A 22603-nucleotide genomic window follows, 5' to 3' on the forward strand; every position below is an offset into this window, starting at 1 on the left:
ACAGACTTTTGTAAAAAGTTTGAAGTTCGTAAAAGTTGTCTTAAATTTGTATTTTTTTTTAAAAAAAAATCGTTATTTTGATTTTTACTAATTCAAAACACAAAAAATGTTTGAACTAAAACCTGAACACCAGTGAAAGTGTTTGTTCACATGTAGAAATGATAAGTATCAGTAGGTTAGCAGACCGTGAGTTTACCAGAATCAGTAGGTGAAATTATCAGTATTTGTAAATGAATGGTCAACGAGTTCTTACATATCTGTGGAAACTGTTAGTAAACTAGATCTGCAATATCAGTATTTAAGCGGGCATTGTTTTACTGAAGGTAATTCGTTAATGTTGATGAGACTGAACTGTTTGCCTTTAATGCAATTTAGAACACAGCTGACATCTTATTATTCAATGTGTATTGGAATTTATCATTCTTTTTCAATTTTTCATATGTCAATGTTGTAGTATTTGCTACTTGTAGTTTTACATTTTTTAGCCTTTTTACTTAAACCTCACGTATTCTTCGATGTTTTCTTTTTCTCTCTGTTTTGGAATTCCTTCTATATGTTTTCCTGTTCTTGGGCACACTCGGCATCAGGTTGCAATTGGACATGGCCACCGTTGTTCAGTATGCTGTAAATCTGTTTTCCAGTGCTGATGAAGAGATAAGCTCCATCCAAAGAAACAGAACTAAAATCCTATCCAGCATGGAGCCCAGCATGTCGAATAAGGGTCTGAGATTTGCTAAGGTCCGCTGTGAGATAACGTACCTGATTTGGTATTAACCTGCAATGTACCTTAGTGAATCACCACATTTGTTTGTTTTCAGCGCCTGTCCTAACTTTGACTCCTTAGAGAAACAATGGCTCTTGAAAAGGGAAGCAGTATCAGGGGTTAAAACTTCAAGGCAATTTTAAAATCTGGAATAATAGGACTTCTTTGGGATACCATTAACTGTTTCTCATGCTTGTATTTAATGCCTCCTTGCAGAAGAGGAGTATTAATTTACGATTCTAGAAGCTTTCAACCCATTCTTTGACCCAAAGCCTTTGCTAATATATTCACCAGCAGGATGAGCAAAAAGGTACTCTGGGGATACAATTAGTGCAACAAAGATAAACATATTTCTCATTTACTCAAGGAATACAGAATTACTTGGTATTGGAGTCATCTAACCACCACTGCCCAGAAAAGACCTTTGGAAGCCCTACAAGACAATATCACATTAATAGGATGCAAACTCCTCTGTGTCACTGAATGAGTCAATTGTCAGGTCTTTTAACAAGTGATTTACTTTTACTGCCAAGAGAAAAAACCTCCGCTACCCGAGGGGTATGAATGGGTAAAATCTTCCAATAATAAGATTCTGAAAACCTTAACCCAGGTAAGGTAAAAAAAAAAAGGTAAACATGTACACTGCAGCGCTAGTTACACTAGGAACATCTGGCCTGGAAATACACCACACAGAATACTTGTCCTGCTTTTAAACAAGTGAGAGAAAAAAATACTTTAGAAGTTCACATTAATGGGCAGTAAGATGTCTCGTGGAAAGCAATGCTTAGCAAAAATGGTCCTATATTCTGTTAAAACTAGTTAACTGCAAAAGCACTCAAACACATCACAAATGTATTTACCATTGTGGGATAAAGAAAGTTATCCTGTATCAGATTTGCAGGTAGAGGGGTCTGCAGATTGGGGGCTTTGAATACAGTTTGCAAAGAATAACAATAAGACTCTGGTGAAAAAGTTACTACAAGATCATTTAAAACTCAATGACAAATATTCTTGTATACTTTAACTGTGCAGACACCCAGTGGATTTGCCCTTTCAATGCAAAAGTCCTTAACAGGCTACATTGTCAGGAAAAGGGGTTCAGCAGCAATCTGATATGATCGTGTTTTCCTTGATTTTTGTTTTAACTGAACGATTATTTTTGGGGGTAGGGAACAGGGGGAGTGACAGATTCAGGAACTATTTAATTGCATGGTATTTTCAGAAACATGTTCAGCAGCAGCATTGCTGGCAGCAGTGAGCCCAATGAATAAAGGGAATATTACAATGATCCAGATCCACATAAAGGTGCTAAGCTTTCGCTCGCCTTTACTTCCATGGGGAGCTTACCACCTGTTTCTGGATCTGCGCCTATGATGTTTATGGTGTGTCTTAGCCCTTTTTATTTCCAAGAAATGCCAAGAACATCTTCCTCTACTAATAGACGTAGAAGTTCCTCCTGTTATTATGAACATAAATAATATTTCACACAACTGATGTCAGTATGTTGGATTTGCGTCCAGGGAACCTGAAATTAAATGTATATTTCTGCTCTGTGATGCAGTCATTTCAGTTTAGCGCCTTAAGGACAATTAGGAAATGAATAGAAATACAAGAGAGCTTCTCACCTGGACAAAAACATATTCATCCTGGACAATCAAAGAGTTGGTGTCAATGTATCCTGGGAAAGGCTTCCCCCTCACTGTCTCGGAGCAGTTGTGCATTCTGCAAACGATATACTGAGCATCTGCAACAAGAAAACAAAGCTTACAGTTCTGCATACACATGGATTAACTGCTCACATGCAAGTGTGAACATTGTACAAAACAGTCCTGTGTATTCAGAAATTAAATTTCACTTGGCTCTGTACTTTCTAAAACACATATTGCCGAGAACTCTGCACATTTCCCTTGTAAAATCCAAGACGGTCTCAAAGCAGAAGAAAAATTAGACTTTGGCAAAAAAATGTATTTCAAATATCTGTTTGCTGCTGCATCACATAAAAAGCTTTTCATCAACTTTTCTTACAATTCATATAGGTTGTTAGTCAGGAATGTTTGCGCATGATGCCGACAGTATTGCAAACTAAGGTCATTAAAGACTATAATTCCTGGAGCTAACATTAAAGAGATAGAGCAAAGAGAGGAAACGGTGACGGTCACAATAAAATGGGACACACATTATGGGCGAGAGAACAGAGGCAGAAGTCCGGAAACAAGAGGGTCACAGTAAGAAAAAGACAGGGTACCGGGAAAGTGTCCTGTGGTAACAAGTTACAATGAGGAGGAGCATTGCAGTTAGATGTTCAGTTCTAGAGACAATATGCAGTATTCTAATGTGGAATAGTAACCTAATAACAGGGGCTGTAATGAATTACTGATATTTCTGTTATTGGATTAGATTCATATACATACGCCTATAACATATATTATCTCTTACTGTGCATGCAATGTCTTGTATATAATGTATAACCCTGCTCGCTTAATGTAACTATGTATTTGTCATCATAACTCTGTGCCCAGGACAGACGTGAAAACGAGAGGTAACTCTCACTGTATTACTTCCTAGTAAAACAATTTGAAGTGAACTTTTTTGCTGTCCAAAATGTTTGGTCCGATATGAACATGTTCAAATTCAGAGAATAGAGTAGATTGCTCTATGATCGGGTATATTTACCCCAGATAAGCAGCATGAAGACAGAGGCAATGAAAAAGACTCATCACTAGTACTGGGTTTCAATCCTTACCTTGTAACAAAAATCTGTAACGCGGATGATGTCACGCTCTAATGGGCGCGCGTCCATTGCGCGTGTGCACAAAACCACAATTTCAGGCCGCACAGAGGTTACAAACTGCCAGGTCAGCATTTGGGAGACAGAGGCACCCAGAGGCAGGCGCACGCACAGACGCAAAGACACACAGACACACAGAGGCAGATATACACAGAGGTAGGCACATGCACACACACACACAGAGAGACACACACAGGCACACACACAGAGGCACCATAGACTCACACACACAGAGACAGTTAGTATAACTATATAAGTGCAAATAGCTAAAACAGGTGTGTTTGCCGAGCACGCGCGTTTTAAGTCAAACTTCTTTGCGTTTTCCCACTGACATTGTGTTTTGAATTTTAATTAAAAATATCAACATCACAAATACAATATCTGTGACAAAACAGTGACCAAAGACAAAGAAGTTTTACTTAAAATGCGCGTGCTCGGCACACACGACTTTCTTGTAATAAATACTGATGTCATTCAAAGCAATTTTGTTAATGTCAGCACAGTACTGTACATCTGTGCACATCTTACTCCTGTGCAAATCGCTCTCCTGCACGTCCCATACAGCCAAAGCTTTCTGAGTGGGAGGGAATGTATAATGGCTGGAGAATAAGCTTTTAGTTGTAGCTCACATTGCTTTTGCTACTTCAAAGAACAATTCAGCCACAGAGAGAAACACAAAGCTGGGATCAGTCCCATAGACAGATGGAGGTTTTCATGTCCTGACCTCCCAGCTAGGGATTTCAACATGATAAATGTTCTAACAAGATGCTGCAGCCAGACTTCCTAACACCTTTGTGTCCACAAACAGCTTGCTCTATTCTGCCACGGACGGCTTGCTCTTTTTTATACACCTTCTTATAATACAGTATACACACCAGTCTGTTCATCCTCTGAGTGATATTACTCACACTGCTAACATCCTGCTAACTGCTACTGGATAGGTGAATTTGTGTCCAAATACATACAGATGTTCTGTTTTATTTTGCATTACCGTGGTTACAATCCCAAATCACTGTATATCACTGTAGAAGTCGGGTCACTGCTTTCAAAACAGCAGCAAACACTGTTTTTATAATATAATAAGGTAAGCAGCGCTGTTTGCATGAACGGTAAAAATATACAGAAAATGTTAATTTGGGGCACTCAGATTAGTTTAAAAAACAAACTACTTAGCTGTCCGGGTCCCCAGTGGATAAACCAGGAATACTGAAGCAGTTAAAAATCCAAATTATAGTAAGCCCCAGCCTCGTCCAAATCTTAAAAAAACTTTTTAAAACACATTCAATACTACAAAAATATAAACCTCTGCAAGCCTACATGGCATGACAAAGGGCCACATAGGATTGAAACGTCACCGTTTTGTAATATCTTTGTAGTATATCATGTTTTAAAATGATAACTTATTAAGGTTTTGGCGTGTGTTGTGGCTTTCTGGTCTTTGGACAGTATTAATCGGCACTTTGGTGTCTGGGTGTTAGGTAGGATCATCTGGGTGGGAGAATAAACTAGTGATGAACATAAGGTTCACATTTCTTTCTCCGGATGCTGTCGCAAAGACAACTTTCTTCACAGCGCAAGTGTGGGACAATGTGCTCAGAAGCTGGGGCGACAGACAGATAATGCTGCGAGTTGTCACATTTTGTGACTGACGAGATTGACCTGCACCTAGACATTAACTAAAGGCTACTCGACATTAATACAGGAAACCAAAGTACAATGGGAGCGAGATCTTCACACAAACAAATGTATGTACACTGCATCTATGGTATAGTAGCAGAAAGGCAGAGATTATGTGTAAAATATATCCTTTCTACTTCAAGTGGCAGTGTAGGGTTGTGAATAAAAAAGATGTTCAGCACATCTTCATTTAATGTTAAATCCAGAGATATGTTGGAGTCAATGGGCTGTATAATGGCTTCTAGTGCCGGAAGGTATCTTCTGACAAAAGACTGCTAAGTACTGTAAATATGGCCATATTTTAGTAGCATTGAATTGTGGGAGTTGTCATTCTGCTGCAAAAATGCCGTATTACTAATAAAACCCATAATTCATTTCAGCTCACAAACTGGTTGGGTCTGTCAGTTTGCTTGGGTGTGTCTGAGTTTGTGTCCGGGTTTATTGGTCTGCGGGTTTGGGGAAGGAAAGTTCACTTTCAAAGTCCATGAAAGATGAAAAGCTCTCCCTTATATTACCTGTTTGGGAATCACAGCTGTAGTCGTGCAATGCAGCCTTCTCTAGTTTGTAATGTGGAAGATAAAAGCAAACCTATATATAATGTGCAGCCCCCTTTCCCTGCGCCTAAGGGAACTACGCGTGCTGCTATACCGATTTGCTCACTGGAGACCTAAGCCTCCGCCGCTGGGAGCCTGGGGTGAGCTCTCTCTCTCTTTGCAGTGCAGCGCCTCCACCCATCAGGGATCCCAGCGTTGGCGGGATAACCCCTCACAGGAACCAATACACAGTAATGAAAAATACACCACACAATGTACATAACTAAGCTTTACTGTACACACATAATAACACATATTACCCACAGTATACACCCAACGACCCAACCTGTGGTGATTCCCCCAAAGTACTGAGGGTGCGGTGGCACCAATACCCCTGGTTTTCTGTCCCAGCAAATCCCACCCAAGTGTGAGATAGCGCTACCACCCGTGTTAATCGTTGGTGCACGTACATACGTTCCTGGGCACTCCTGTACCCAAGTGTAGCTGGTGGATCAAGGACAGTCAGATCCCACGCAGCGGGGTCTCCGACACCAATCCCCTCACTTCTTAGGACCCTGATCCGCCTTGTGGGGTGAGCTCCAGCTGGAGTGTCTCACTTGAATGTCTCAGTCCTGTGGCCTGGTCCCAGGCCGCAGTGCGCTGTGTGGCCGTCCGGTCACGAGTGCAACAGCACTAATCTAGTGTAAGGGGAGCGTCCCTATCTGGGGCCTTCCCTACACACTTCACTAAGTTGTCTCAGGGTCAAGCTGAGGCCTAAGTGGCAAGGCCTAGGCCTAGTCCAGGAGATACTGCTCCCTGAACACAACCTGCTCTCTTCCTGGCTCCCACGAGACTGATCCACTGACTCTCTGGCCGCGGGGGATATCCTGTCTCTTCTTGAGCCCCTCCTTTCCAACGCTACCTCGTCAAAAGCCCACGGGCCGTTTTCCCAGGCATTCTGGGACTTGTAATCTCTAAAACAATGCCTGTGGAGCCATCCAAGATGGCCACCTCTCCAATCGTAACTGCGCATGCACACATCGCCATACTGCACATGCACGATAAACAAAATGGCCACCCCACACTCCCAATCGTGTGGAGCTCCGGCCGAACCAGCAGAGTTCCCTCTCCAATGGGGGTAAGGAGGGGGGCCTCGGCGAAAAATATATATATATATATATAAAAAAAAAAATCAGGGAGTATGTATACAGTAGCAGTTAGTGAACTAATCATCAGACCTATCAGTGAACACACGTCCTCATATTCCCTTTGTCATCCGTACGACCTGTCAACTGTCACATTTCTCAGCAGCTCAATACAAATAAAGCTTGTGCATGTGTCCAATATTAAAATAAAAACTGAGATGCAAATAAGGACACAGTCGGAAGCTTCCCGTATTGCTTTGTTCTGGAGCTTTTATCGCAGCAGTGTGTGATTTCGTTTGAATAAAGAAAAGTCTTCTTTTTTATTTATTTTTTTAATTTTAATTGAATTTAATATCTGCCAATCTATATCTGGAATTAAGCTGTATAATACTGCAGCCAGCAAAATCTGAACCTATCCGGCATTGGGATAAATGCTGTCGAGAGAGTCTTAAAAGGTTCCTATAAATGATTTCAAATGCTATGATTAGCATAAAAAAAGATAAGAATTCATTTGCATTTGAAACTTTACACTGTGCAGGGAAAAAGCCCTAATGGGCAAACTTAATAGTGTTTTGCAACTGAGAATAAGAAGTGTAAGTTTGAAAGTGATTCTGAAATGAAATCGGAAAAGCAAACACCAGAACCATAAAACCTTGTTAACCCCCGATACCTCCTTAAAACCTTTTGCTATTTTGAAAATGTTATAGCCAATCAGTGTGTGTAAACCCCTTTGGGGTAAATTCTACACATGTTGAAAGATGAAAATAAAAAAGTGTTAAAGTGTATCAGGATTTGTGTATGAAAATGTTCCAAATATATACTTTGGAGTATATATTAGTGTTGAACTATATAGTATATGTGTTGAAACATGTTATCATTCATTAAAGGTGCAGGCCCATATTGGACTAGAGTGATCCAATGCTAGGGACCTGCTTTAGAGATTAAACACCCTATTTAGTATCTGGTGCTATTCCTCAAGAAATCTTTATTTAGATGTGAGTCGTAAGGTGACCTATAAAAAAAACTAGCACAACTTAGTGAATATGGGCTTACATCTGAGTGCCTTTCTAAATATGTTATCAATGTTAGTTTGTAAACATACGACAGAGAAGCCCAATGCTACATCCAACATGACAAAAATACACAGTAAAATACTTACATATTCTCTTGAAAAAGGGTCATTTAGTTTAACCCTTTGGCCAGTTCGCAGGTCCTAACACTTCCAGATAAAATACTAATATGCCTCTATTAGGATTAAAATTCTCATTTACCTCAATTAGGAGGGAGAAATAACACATTGGATCTATATCCAGTAGAATGAAAGGACCTGCAAACTAGGGAAGTGGGGAGGGGCGGGCTTAAAACCTGGGAAGGAGGAGCCACCAACCCCCAACAGCTGAAACAGCTGAGAATAGGTTAACAAAACACAAGCTCAGGGGTTCCCAAAAAGAGCTTGCTGGGGTTTTGTGTTTAGTTTGTAAACATGGCAGAAATGTATTTCAGCTCCTCTCTTATGTGATGTTACTGTGTCGTGTGTAACGCAAAGTGCCGTCCCCCAATAAGTAAGGAATCGCACCACAGATGGAGGGGCCGGAATGTCATGTGAAAGGCATGTATTCTGTCTGTTTTCTCCGGGTCCAACAACATTATTATTTATCCAAGAAACAAAAACAAGTACATTCTTGCCTTGAAACTGTTGAACATTGTCTCCTTGTGCAAAGCATGGGGAGTTTTCTGTTTTTTTCTTTCCTTTTGCATATATATTGTTGATTTATGTTTAGTATTTTTTATTCTTGGTGTATAAAACTTAATATGACAGTTGATGTACTTACGCCCTTCCACGGTCTTGGTCTCCAGATGAACCAGGTCAGCGTCTCTGTTCAAGCTGGTCACAGTCCTAACGAGAAACATTTGTTACAAAGATGAGCCAGGACAGTGTTTTCAGCTTCAGTCTTTATGTGACGCTTCCACCCAGGGCACTTTGATCAGAATCTGTACCCTTCTTGAAATTATTGAGCGGGCATCATACATACAGATGTAGCAGACGTCATTGCACTTGCTGGCGCATTTCTCATAACCAACGCGCCACTGGGATAAGTGGTCATTGTCTTGGATCAACTGCGCATAAAAGGGGTTAGGACTAAAACACTAACCAGCAGGGGGCACTACAGCGGGTGCAATATTGTCTGCTAGATCTGCACATAGAAGTTTATTCCAGATTGGAAACAACCAGTTTGCTTATATTGTCAATTTAACCTAAAGTACAACCACAGCGTTTCTTCACTATCTATTCAAGTTCAATTGTACAATGTCTGGAAATACTTATATTTCAGTATATTTGAACAATCTCTATCTAACTATGGGGCAGGTTCATCAAGCTCTGTTTGATATTGTATTCCTCATCCAGCCGTTATCTGGCATTGACTCATACTCGTGGCCGGTGCTACCACTAGGCGACTAAGGCGGTCGCCTAGGGCGGCATATTTTGGACTGCGGTGGCAGCAGAGGAGGATGGTGGGTGGCGGCGAGAGAGGATGGCAGGAGCAGAGCAGGGAGACAGAAAAGGACAGCCGGGGAGGAGTCCGCCCCAGCAGTCTGACCTGGAAGTCTTCACTCACGTCTGCCGCTGCCACAGCCATCCTCCTGTGCCATCCTGCTCTTGCTCCAACGGTCCTCAGTCCTCTTCTCCCCCCGCGTGACTTTTTCTGTCCCTTTCTCCCACTGACGCCCTCCTCTGCTGCCCTGCTCCACCTCAGACCATGAAGCCAGGTAGGTGAGAGGAGGAGGGGGTGAGAGCGGAAGAGGAGGGGGGGATGAGAGAAGAAGAGAAGGGGGTGATAGAAGAAGAAGAGAAGGAGGTGGTGAGAGAGAAAAGTAAAGGAGGGGGGTGATATAGGAAGAGAAAGAGGGGATGAGAGGAAGAGGAGGAAGAGGAGAAGGAGGGGGTGAGAGAAAGAAGAGAAGGAGGGGGTGAGAGGATGAAGAGAAGGATGGGGGTGAGAGGATGAAGAGAAGGATGGGGGTGAGAGGAAGAAGAGAAGGATTGGGTGAGAGGAAGAAGAGAAGGATGGGGTGAGAGGAAGAAGAGAAGGAGGGTGGTGAGATGAGAGAGGAAGAGGAGGGGTGAGAGAATGGGGCAATAGTAACATAGAAAATCTGAAAGATCAGGGTGGGGGAGAATGGGGACGCAGGGCTGGAGGTTTACATAGGGTGCCGAATACCCTTGCACCGGCACTACTCATACTAAACATTTTTGCTTTTAAGTCCATTGGATAGTTTTTGCAGTTTGCATATTTATATTCTAACTGACCTATTTTTCCTGCCTGTGTGTGTGACAGTCTTGTTCCATTGGTCCATGTGCTGCAAATTCTTTTAACCATGTAGTTACTCTAATTGAACGTTATATCATTTGGTGTTCTGCTTTATTCTTTCTTTGTTTCTGTCCCTGACGAGGTCGGCAACGCAACATAAATAATAAGCAAAGAAAAACTCGGCAGAGTTCTATGCCCATTGTTGCTCACAAAAGACAAAGCTGCAGCTGCATCTGAGCAGAAGAACTCCTCCTGGCAGCCACGGCGTCCCCGGAGTAACTCATCAGCCAGCTTTTTAATTTAAGCAGCAGAAACCAGTGGTATTAGTCTGAATCCCAGCCCAAATCCATATCTACCATGTAGAACATATCTGTTCATTCATTATACAGTCCTAGCAGGGCTTCTACAACAGCATCAAATCGCATCAACCGATTGAAAGCCATGTGTCACTAAAGTCCAATTTAAAACTGCCTTGTGCAACAGTCTTTCCACTGTAAAAGTATGCAGAATATCATGAGTAAAGATTATAGTTACTTTGTATTGTATTATATTATTACTTCATTCTTCTAAAGCTCTGGTACTGTGCTCAGTTTCACACTGTAGAATCCCTGGCTGCAGTGGAAGCGTTGTATGCAAAGAAATAATGGGGAAAGGCAGGGTTGCTGACCTGTCTGAGACATGCAAATGAACCACAAGTGGGATCTTTATTTACTGTACATTATAGGATACAAACAATGCCCTATGGTTTCTATAATCCAAGCAATGTTGTGAGAGACAGTGACACTAGGATTAAGTGTAATTGCACTTGGTGGATTGGTGTAGGTGCTTATGGAGGAGTAGTAAGGGTGATGGCTGTAAGTGTAAGTGCCTTTGGCTAGGAGTGAGATGTGTGAGTGCAATAGGAACTGGGCTTCATTAGGTGAAGGGAGAGGATCATGATAACTGTGTGAAGAAGACACATACCTTGTGAGACCAGCCGACAATGTATTGCAGGACATAGTGCCAGGAAAAAGGTTCATTCTCTATGCAGCCCAAATTTTACAAACTGCCTTTGTTTTCCCCTTTTCTGACCACTCATCGAAACAGACACCGGATGCTGGGACCAAACCCTAAGCTGAACAATAGGTCCACATTCTCCAAGATTTATTGACTCATAACCCCCATTACCCTTTAACTCTAGATCCACGGGAAATCTCTTGGACAGATCGCTCCTGGTTAGGAGCGGAAAAAGGCTGAACGCCCAGAACTGAGGTTTGGGGGGGTCTCCTGTTTTGGCAAATCCTGAGGGTTTAATATAAAAGGACTATTCGTAAAAACACTAATCGTTGAATTGTCATATTATGTTTTCTAATTCCAGTTAATATGGGGTTGTACCCGATAGTTTGGTTTTGTGAGAGTTAATGCAAAAATATTTCATGTTGATATACTATGTTATGTTTTCAGGTTCAAGTTATTATAAGGTTACTAATGGTTTGCAAGCGAAGTAAATACCATTGATCTGGGCATAATTTAGCCTCATCTTTGCAGTAGGCTCAGAGCCCAAAGAATCTCAGTGGTTGGAGCTTGGGTAGACAGACCACCAAATAACGCCACAGGGTTACGTGATGTCACATTACGATAGCAAAATTACGTCACATGACCCGCAGCGTCATTTGACACCAGAGCCAAAGTAAAGGGGGGGGGGGGGGTCAGCAGGGGGCAGCATGCAGGGGGGCAAGTTTGCACACACCTGCACTGCAGTATGTGCTCCTCTCAGATTTAAGCTTTCAAGGCTTTGTCTGACCTGCTATAACAATTTGAGGTCATATTGCTGTACCTTATACTCTCACACACTCTCTCACGCACACTTTCTCACTCACTCACTCTCTTTCACACTCTCTCTGTCGTTAAATATTGCTAGTTAGTTGCCCACTTATCTCAAAGCAGACTAGCAATATATTTATTGCACGGCTCATCTGCGGGTAGCTTGAAATGATACATTAAACAGCATCTAGATTCTATGGCCAGATGAATATACACCAGCTACAATGTCCTGGGGAAACACGAGCCGTGCTTCACAGCTGTGCTATAGGAATGCCAACTGGCTGCTTGTAAACCAGAGGGGAAGGAGCATCTGTGCATCCTTCTGTATACCCCAAAAAATAGCATCAAGAAAAGCTTAAGTTTCACACTTCTTGCATGGCCAAGATATGCATTTTATTTTCTGAAGAAGTGAGCTATCCATCTTTTTTTCCTGACTTTTCTTTAACACGAGTTATTTCAGGAGGGACATTGCCTGGCACTGACGTGTTTCCAATATTAGTTTCCTGGATGCAGTAAAACAAGACAACAAAACCCGACACACAGATTATATTGTGTGATTTTAGCAGCTTTAAGATGATGGATGTATCCTGAAGTGTGACCCAGTATGCCTTGCAAGTGTCTGCAATAGATAAAACTCCCTACATTCATTCAGAAAGGGTTGTCAGCTAAAAATGGTCGAGCACAGGTATGTGTTGTGAAGTATTGCAAGGCTCTTACAAGGATTGAATGCATGGATTTTCCTTAGTACAGTAACCTCTTGTAAAGAAAATGTGCTCCGTAGACTGCTTGTTACTGTAAATCTAACATGTTGCAGATCCTGACAGAACTGGAATGTTAAGGAAATAAATGGCAATCATTTATATTACAAGGTGGATAGCTATTTGGTGTAATGGTTAAGGCTTCACTACTACCGTAGCTCCCAACACTTGGTGATTTAGGGTAAATCGCCTGACTCCAAGTGCGTCCATTTTCCGACATGTACCACCCTTGGAGGCCGCGATGCAGTTACAGCATGCGGGCTACAGTTGGGCTGTACCCCAGTGAGGTTTCAAGTATATTGTAGCTGTAAAACTTGGAGAATCATTAAGGGATATTTCCTAAAAAAAAATGCAGTACTAATTCCAATATTTCAGTTACTCCATTCCAGAATGGGATCCATTGCTAAGCTTAGGGGTTGGTCCCAGCGTCGGGTGTCTGTTTCGATGAGTGGTCAGAAAAGTGAAAAACAAAGGCAGTTTGTAAAATTTGGGCTGCATAGAGAATGAACCCTTTTCCTGGCAGAAGATCCTGCAATACATGTCAGGTGGTCTCACAAGGTATGTGTCTTCTTCACAGTTATCATGATCCTCTCCCTTCACCTAATGAAGCCCAGTTCCTATTGCGTCCGGGTGGGAGGATCTTCTTGTAGGAATCGTGGACCAAGATGGTTCCAGGGCTGGAAGGCTCCCACCTCCCGAAGCATGTCCGAAGGGTGGGGGGCCCAGGCGGTTGAGGAAGGCTTCACCGTCGTCCGGGTTCCAGAGTGTCTGAGGTCTCCCATTTTTAACTACTATGAGTCCAAAGGGAAATGTCCATCTATATTTGATATTGCGGTATCTTAATTTCGCCATTACCTCTGAGAGATTTCTTCTTTTGGCAAGTGTGGAAGGCGCCAGGTCAGCGTATACCTGTAGGGGTGTATTTTGGAACTTGAGGTCTCTGGAGCCTCTCGTCACCGTGTTGAAGGCCTCCTTTGTTTTAAAGTAGTGGAATCTCAACACCACATTCCTTGGTCTGTTTCCTGGTTGGGGTCTCATTCTTCGGGCTCTGTGGCATCTGTCCAGGGTAAGAGACTCCTCTGTAAAATCTGGAAGGGCTGATGTTAGCCATTTGCCCATGAACCCCTCGATATCCATTTTTGATTCCGGGATCCCCCGAGTCCGGAGATTATTACGACGGTCTCTGTTCTCCACATCTTCCTGTCTGTCTTTGATGTCTAGGAGCTGGGACTTCACTTCCTTGAGCTCAGCATCCATAAGGGATTGCCGGGTGATTGTAGCGTCGACCTTGGATTCTAAAGAGCTGGTGCATTCCCCCAGGGAAGGTATCTCCCCTTTAATATCCTTCACTGCTGTTTGCAATAGGGACTCAATTTTATTAAAGAAGATAAGTAAGACGTTCTTCATGGAGAGAGTTTCGATCTCCATCCCTAGTTCAGAATCTGAGTGTTCCACAGAGGGATCCTCTCCCAACTCCACCTGTTGCAGGGCTGGCCGACCATGTTTTTTAAAGTATTCTCGTAACTCCCTCTGGTTCTTTTTCTTTTTGACGGTTCTAACAGCTTTCGAATCCATGGTAAATGGGACTTGAGTGTGATGAGGTTTATTTTTAGAAGGTTAGTCAGAGCTGATTTGCTGTCATAAGCTTAGAATGAAGCCCAGGTTTTTACGGAACATGGGTATCAGGACGCCATCTAGCCAGCTCTATTTAGGCTTTTCTGTGCATACAGATCTTTTAGAGGGATACATATTCCTCTGTGAGAGATCACTGTACTGCAGTCTGTGTGTTTGTTGATTTGTTTGTCTCTCTTTTTTCCCCCCACCATGTATTATTCTTATACACACAAAAAGAAAGGGGGGTGGATGCTCCCCTGAAGAAGAAGGATATTGAGCTGCAGGATTTTACTTAAAGGCTTTGAGTTTGTGTTTGAATGAATGAGGGGACTGTCAGCTTCTGGATTTTCACCCTCAATGTCAGTAGCTGACTGGCACTTACTGTAGTTCCCTGCTGCTTCTTAGAGGCCATCGGCAGCCATCTTGGGTAGAGTGGACATTCTGGGCAGTCTTGAGGCCTCCTCCGTAGCAGGCGTCTGGGAGATTACACCCCAGTGTGCTGGGTCTGGTCCATCATTTGGAGGCTTCGGACTCACTGTGTGTAGGGGGGGGGTAGACAGGTCCGCGATCTCCAGCGGCACCGCTGCCGAGCGTCAAGGCAAGACAGCCACTTCACCGCACTTCCAGGGCCTCCGCAGCAGCCTCAGAAGCTGGCAGCCGCCAGCTGAGAGCACCCCACTCTGCCAGAGCGGGGACTCCCGACAGGCGGTCCCCCTCCGCTTCGCTAACTACCTCCTCTGCAGTGCCGTGTCTCTCCCCCGCCGCTGGTGTTAGGCCACTTCACTCGCGCCTCCGGCTGCCATCCTGGCCTGCAGTCCTTCGTCTCTCGTCCACACACAACACTTGCCCTCAACTGCACAGGAGCCCATCTGATCACCTCAACAGACCTAGGGGTTCTCACCCCCGCCGGGTTCTCTCCGTAGGTCCTGGATTAATCAGGGGCTCACGGGAGATCCTCGTGGAGCAGTGACTGTAGAAGTCCTTCTTGGATCGTAAGTATATCCATTGAGCGGCGGTCTGATCCCAGAGGGGTACCAGGAACAATTTACAAGCTGTTAAGTACTCAATTTATGCCTGAAAGGAGCTTTTTGCTAAGTGTTTAAGGGCTGAATATCACCTTGTTTCGTGGAGTTGAACTGCTCAGTTCAGCCCTGACCATGCCCCCAAATAATGTAGTTTTTATATAATTACTTCATATTTTTTATTGATTATTTTTCTAGTTCATTGTCAGGTTAACAAATCAACCAAAGGAATAAATCTGTTTGTTGCACCTATTCCCCCCACATGCAATTCATGAAATGCTTGTGAATGGTATCTATCAGTGCAAAATAAAGCAAAACTGTATCTCTTTGTTCCTCCCAATTAGATTGTAAGCTCTTCAGAGCAGGGACTCTTTTTCCTAAATGTCATTTTTATGTCTGAATGACCTGTTATTTGTATATTAGGTATTTCTATGATTGTCACGTGTATTACTACTGTGAAGCGCTATGTGCATTGATGGCGCTATATAAGGAAAGACATACATACATACAAACTATGGTTTCAGCACCTTGGACAGGTTTAGTAAACTCTCCCTGTGTGTGCATTCACAGAAATATAATTTTGCTGCTTAGTAATTTGTCTTTAATAAAGAAACTTTGTTTCTTGTGGGGTTATTTTTTCTGTACTATGAGAAAATACTTGTAGATTATTATTATTTTTTTTTTTTAAACAACTCACCTGTTTTTTTTAAACAGGCTCTGGCACATCCCTTTTTCAGCCTCATCCTCTCTCTAGCAGTGCACCAATTGTATCTAGTGACTGCCATGATCTTCCCCACAGAACTTTGCATCTTTGGTCCTCTTCTGCTGGCAGCCATTAAGTGAACTCCCGAGCCGAATCTTTGCCAATCGTTCACCGGAGAACGGATCGATCGGCAACTTAGCTAATTACTTATCATTGTGTGGATTGTATTGATGCACATATAAAGGAGAAGATTTTGAATTAAAAAAAATGGCAGCTTTGACTGCTGCTTTAAACTTCCTGACCTTTTGAGTTTGCAAATGATAAAACTATTGAAATTTTCCACACAAGTTCAAATTTTGAAATGATTTTCCTGCTGGTTTTGTTTTCTTGACATAACATTGTACAAATCCAAAACCAAAACCAAAACCAAAACCAATCAAAACAAAAAAACCTGAAAATGTTAAACCAAAACTAAAACATCTGTTTAAGTTCCCACCCAGTTTATACCAGTTTATACCATGTAAAATGAATTAGAATATTGCAAAAGATTAAACAATATCCATGCTTAAAAATGATTATTTTTTTTGGCCAGTTAAATATTTCTTAGGATCTCCCCAGTAGTTACTGCTTCTTTACCTTATTGTTTAATAATACTTGCATACATTACTTAACTGTAAAAGGCACGACACTCACTTCTATATTCCGCTCTAGTGCCATTGCATAAAGGGAGTGGGTTGAAGTGTTGGCTGGTTGGTCCCATATAATGGAAAAGTAAAGTTATGAACAGTTAAAACAGCAGCAGGGTGTTAATATAATTGCTTGATACATGGCCCCACAGGGTTAACTAAATATTAATGAAGAACGCAGCAGCGTTTCCTGTGATTCACCAGTCAGGGCTGAGTCATCTCAGCATATTATTTTTATAAGCTTTTCTGTCTGAAGAAGCAAAGTATTTGCACTTGGGTTCAAACAAACAGAATGTCAATTAGTACGGTGATGGGGAAAAGAAACTAGTTTGGTTTGTCCGGAACCCCATCATTTTGCAAGTTTCTGACACTATCTACAAAGCAAATATTGCATCAAAATAAGACGAATGAGAATGTGTTTTCAGAGATACCTACAGCGGAGTCGCCGTATAAGCACGAATACTTTAGCAAACATTATCTTGTCAAAATTCAGCCATAACATTACTCTATTCAGCACATGATAATGGTTTTGTAATTCAATTATAGGTAGTATTTGTATTGAGGGATTTATCTTCAGCAAATATCTGCACTGGTGTGTATCTGGTATCATAAATCTTATCTGCTGAACAAGATTATTTTACTGAACAGTCTAGTTACAAGTTGAAGGTGTCGACCATAATCAAGATAATCATTTTGAGAGTAATCGAACCCTTTATGCTACTAGTATTAGGTAAAATATTTTTTCCCCTTATAATTTAGCTTATAATTTATTTTGTGGTGCTAAGGAGATGCACCCCTATACTGTATTTAACCAGCAGGGCTATTCAATAGATCTATGCAAACTGGTGCGTTTTAGTTCGCACATTTTTTGCAAATTTGTGAACATTGTGCAAGGCTTTTTTATTGCAAAAAGGGTGTGAAATATCTTCCTTTTCCCCAAAAATGTAGCCTTATTTTTTTTTTAATTAAACAAAACTGTGAATTTTCTCGTTTTCCCCCAACATGTTTGAAAATGTGTGTTACTTATATTTTAAAACTAGCTTGCATAACCCATGTGACGTGCAAACCCCTTTTTCATTTTTTTCACACAATTTTTTTTAATCGTGAAAAAAAACCCTGCAAATTCTCAATACTATTGAATAAGACACGCAAGAGGGAAGCTTTCAGTCCCTTCACTTGAATTTGTCATAAAGTGTCCGGATGCAGAAAGTGTCTTATACAGTAGCACTGCTTACTAAATATGGGCCAACATTTCTTGTCTAAAGAGGCTGAAGTTGGATTTTGAAGCAACAGCGGACCCCAGCCTAACAGACACGGAGCAAGGGAAACAGAACCTTCTTGATTTTTTGGACTCTGGGAAAAGGCTTGACAACAACATATACGCTGCCTCCCCAGGGACTTATAGTTACTTTCATTAATCCCTTCCTTTACATTGTTTAACATGTTTGTGCGGTGTTCTGTAGTAAGTGTACTTGTAAGGCTTTGGTCCCGCTGCGTCCGGCGGCGCACGCAGCCGCGTGCGCCACCAGCCTCTTACCTGCAATCTGTTGGTCCCCGCTGCCTCCGTGGCTCACTACGTGCTGTGACGCGTCAGCCGGCAAGTGCTACCAGAAGGTGGTGTTCTGAAGCGTTGACGCGTCATGTGGTGCGCGTGTGAGCCAATGAGGAGGTAAGGAGGGGAGCAGGGAAGGAGGGAGGTGGCCTGTTGAGCTGTGTGTGTGTGTCATGGCTTGTTTTTTTTTTACTTTTGGCCGGCCCAGTTTCATGAGGGAAGAAAGAGGGAGGAGGGAGGAGTGAGGAGGGAGGAGGGAGGAGGGAGGAGTGAGGAGTGAATGCTGAATGCTGAGCTCCGTGTGTTGTGTTTTTTTTATTTTGACGCCGGCCAATCAGATGGGCACTTCACTGAGCAGGAACTAGTCTGGGTGCGTGTGTTGTTTCACTCTCCCCTCTGCAGACCCACTTCCTATGTAAACACCCTATGTTAATGCCTGGCTTGTTTGGGAAGGAAAGTGTTTGTGCAAAGATTTCATATATTAGTTTGGCCGGTGTCCGTCGTGGCCCCGCCCCCTCGGCCTGTTTTGGCCACGCTCCCCCTCTACCCCCCCCCCCCCTCACGCAAAAATGCTCCCTGTGGACCGGAGATAGCATGAAGTGCCTCTCAATGCGGCGCCTGTATGCAGTGCGGGCGCGCTGTCTGAGGCAGTGGGGCCTTAGCCTTACTGTGCTGTGACTGCTTGTGATCCTATTAGTTATAGAACACATTACTATCCTCTTGCTGCTGCGTTTCTCACTTCAACTATTTTTTTCCTTTTTGCATCATATACATGTATTGTGATCTATTGATTTGTTTGAGTGCAAGAGACCCTATTACTTATACACACTATTTGTCTGTTAAGGGTCAGGGGGAGATACCCTGTGTCAGTTAGGGTGACCAGATGTGCCGGTTTAGCCAGTACCGCCTCGGTTTTTAATGTGTTTCCCGGCTGCCCGACATTCTTTAAAATGTCCTGTTTTTTTATGACTGTCCCGGCTTTGACCATCAGAACAATGGGTGCAGCAGAGAGCAGAGAATGCTGGTAGGGAGGAGAGCAGAGGCTGGGTCTGACTGCAGCTGCAGAGGGTGGGGGTGTGGGTTAGCTGCAAAGGAAGGGTTAGGTTCAGCGGAGCCAAGCAGTGAGAACTTCCAGTGTCTGTTGACAGGGCTCAAGATGCACCCCTTCCCCCCCCACGTTCATGTTCCACAGTGACACGTAGGGATGGACACACTCACTCACTATAGGGGGACAGAAACACAGAATGGGGAGAGAGAGAGACACACACACAGCATGGGGAGAGAGACACGCACACAGCATGGGGAGAGAGACACGCACACAGCATGGGGAGAGAGACACGCACACGGCATGGGGAGAGAGACACGCACACAGCATGGGGAGAGAGACACACACAAAACATGGTGGGGGGAGAGAGAGACACACAGCATGGGGAGAGAGAGAGAGACACAGCATGGGGAGAGAGAGACACACAGCATGGGGAGAGAGAGACACACAGCATGGGGAGAGAGAGACACACACAGCATGGGGGGAGAGAGAGACACACAGCATGGGGGAAGAGAGCCACACACACACAGCATGGGGAGACATACACATACAGCATGGGGGGAGAGAGCCACACACACAGCATGGGGGAGAGAGCCTTACACACAGCATGGGGAGAGAGAGACGCACACAGCATGGGGAGAGAGACACGCACACAGCATGGGGAGAGAGACATGCACACAGCATGGGGGGAGAGCCACATACACAGCATGGGGGAGAGAGCCACACACACAGCATGGGGGGAGAGAGCCACACACACAGCATGGGGAGAGAGAGACACACAGCATGGGGATAGAGACGCACACAGCATGGGGAGAGAGACACGCACACAGCATGGGGAGAGAGACACGCACACAGCATGGGGAGAGAGACACGCACACAGCATGGGGAGAGAGACACGCACACAGCATGGGGAGAGAGACACGCACACAGCATGGGAAGAGAGACACGCACACAGCATGGGAAGAGAGACACGCACACAGCATGGGGAGAGAGACACACACAGCATGGGGAGAGCGAGAGACACACAGCATGGGGAGAGACAGCCACACACACACACAACATGGGGAGACACACACACAGCATGGGGAGAGAGCCACACACACAGCATGGTGGGAGAGAGCCACACACACAGCATGGGGGGAGAGATCCATACACACAGCATGGGGGGAGAGAGAGACACACCGCATGGGGAGAGAGACACGCACACAGCATGGGGGGAGAGAGCCACACACACAGCATGGGGGGAGAGAGCCACACACACAGCATGGGGAGAGAGAGACACACAGCATGAGGAGAGAGAGACACACAGCATGGGGAGAGAGAGACACACAGCATGGGGAGAGAGACACACACACAGCATGGGGAGAGAGACACACACAGCATGGGGAGAGAGACACACAGCATGGGGAGAGAGAGACACACAGCATGGGGGGAGAGAGACACACACAGCATAGGGAGAGAGAGCCACACACAGCATGGGGAGAGAGAGCCACACACAGCATGAGGATAGAGAAAGACACACACAGCATGGGGAGAGAGAGACACACACAGCATGGGGAGAGAGACACACACAGCATGGGGGGAGAGATCCATACACACAGCATGGGGGGAGAGAGAGACACACAGCATGGGGAGAGAGACACGCACACAGCATGGGGGGAGAGAGCCACACACACAGCATGGGGGGAGAGAGCCACACACACAGCATGGGGAGAGAGAGAGACACACAGCATGAGGAGAGAGAGACACACAGCATGGGGAGAGAGAGACACACAGCATGGGGAGAAAGACGCACACATTATGGGGAGAGAGACACTCACACAGCATGGGGAGAGAGACACTCACAAAGCATGGGGAGAGAGACACGCACACAGCATGGGGAGAGAGACACGCACACAGCATGGGGAGAGAGACACGCACACAGCATGGGGGGAGAGAGACACACACAGCATAGGGAGAGAGAGCCACACACAGCATGGGGAGAGAGAGCCACACACAGCATGAGGATAGAGAAAGACACACACAGCATGGGGAGAGAGAGACACACACAGCATGGGGAGAGAGACACACACAGCATGGGGGGAGAGATCCATACACACAGCATGGGGGGAGAGACACACACAGCATGGGGAGAGAGACACTCACAAAGCATGGGGAGAGAGACACGCACACAGCATGGGGAGAGAGACACACACAGCATGGGGAGAGAGACACACACAGCATGGGGAGAGAGACACACACAGCATGGGGAGAGAGACACACAGCATGGGGAAAGAGACACACACACAGCATGGGGAAAGAGACACACACACACAGCATGGGGAGAGAGACACACACAGCATGGGGAGAGAGACACACACAGCATGGGGGGGAGAACCATACACACAGCATGGGGAGAGAGACACACACACTGCATGGGGAGAGAGACACGTACACAGCATGGGGAGACACACAGCATGGGGAGAGAGACACACAGCATGGGGACAGACACACACAAAGCATGAGGGGAGACAGACACACAGCATGGGGAGAGAGACACACACACAGCATGGGGAGAGAGACACACACAGCATGGGGAGAGAGACACACACAGCATGGGGAGAGAGAGACACACACAGCATGGGGGGAGAGAGACACACACACACAGCATGGGGAGAGAGACACACACAGCATAGGGAGAGAGAGCCACACACAGCATGGGGAGAGAGAGCCACACACAGCATGAGGATAGAGAGAGACACACACAGCATGGGGAGAGACACACACAGCATGGGGAGAGAGACACACACAGCATGGGGGAGAGAGACACACACAGCATGGGGGAGACACACAGCTTTGGGAGAGAGAGAGACACAAAGCATGGGGAGAGAGAGACACACAAAGCATGGGGAGAGAGAGAGACACATAGCATGGGGAGAGAGAGACAGTATGGGGAGAGAGAGACACACACAGCATGGGGAGAGAGAGACACACAGCATGGGGAGAGAGAGACACACACACACAGCATGGGGGAGAGAAAAACACACAGCATGGGGAGAGAGAGACACACACAGCATGAGGAGAGAGACACACAGCTTGGGGAGAGAGACACACACACAGCATGGGGAGAGAGAGACACACAGCCATGGGAAGAGAACAGTCACGGTTTTTTAATGTGTCCTGGCTGCCCGACATTCATTAAAATGTCCCGTTTTTTTGTGGCT

At 44.5% G+C, this 22603-nt stretch overlaps 1 protein-coding gene across 1 annotated transcript in view; it reads right to left on the reverse strand.

The window, feature by feature from the left end:
* SORCS1 (sortilin related VPS10 domain containing receptor 1) overlaps positions 1-22603 on the reverse strand; it is a 442630-nt gene that overhangs the window by 144936 nt on the left and 275091 nt on the right. The window contains 2 exon segments of the mRNA XM_075611820.1: positions 2389-2507; positions 8739-8803. Coding sequence (XP_075467935.1) covers positions 2389-2507; positions 8739-8803 — 184 coding nt within the window.

Source organism: Ascaphus truei, chromosome 8 (genome assembly GCF_040206685.1).
Source record: "Ascaphus truei isolate aAscTru1 chromosome 8, aAscTru1.hap1, whole genome shotgun sequence".
NCBI lineage: Eukaryota > Metazoa > Chordata > Amphibia > Anura > Ascaphidae > Ascaphus > Ascaphus truei.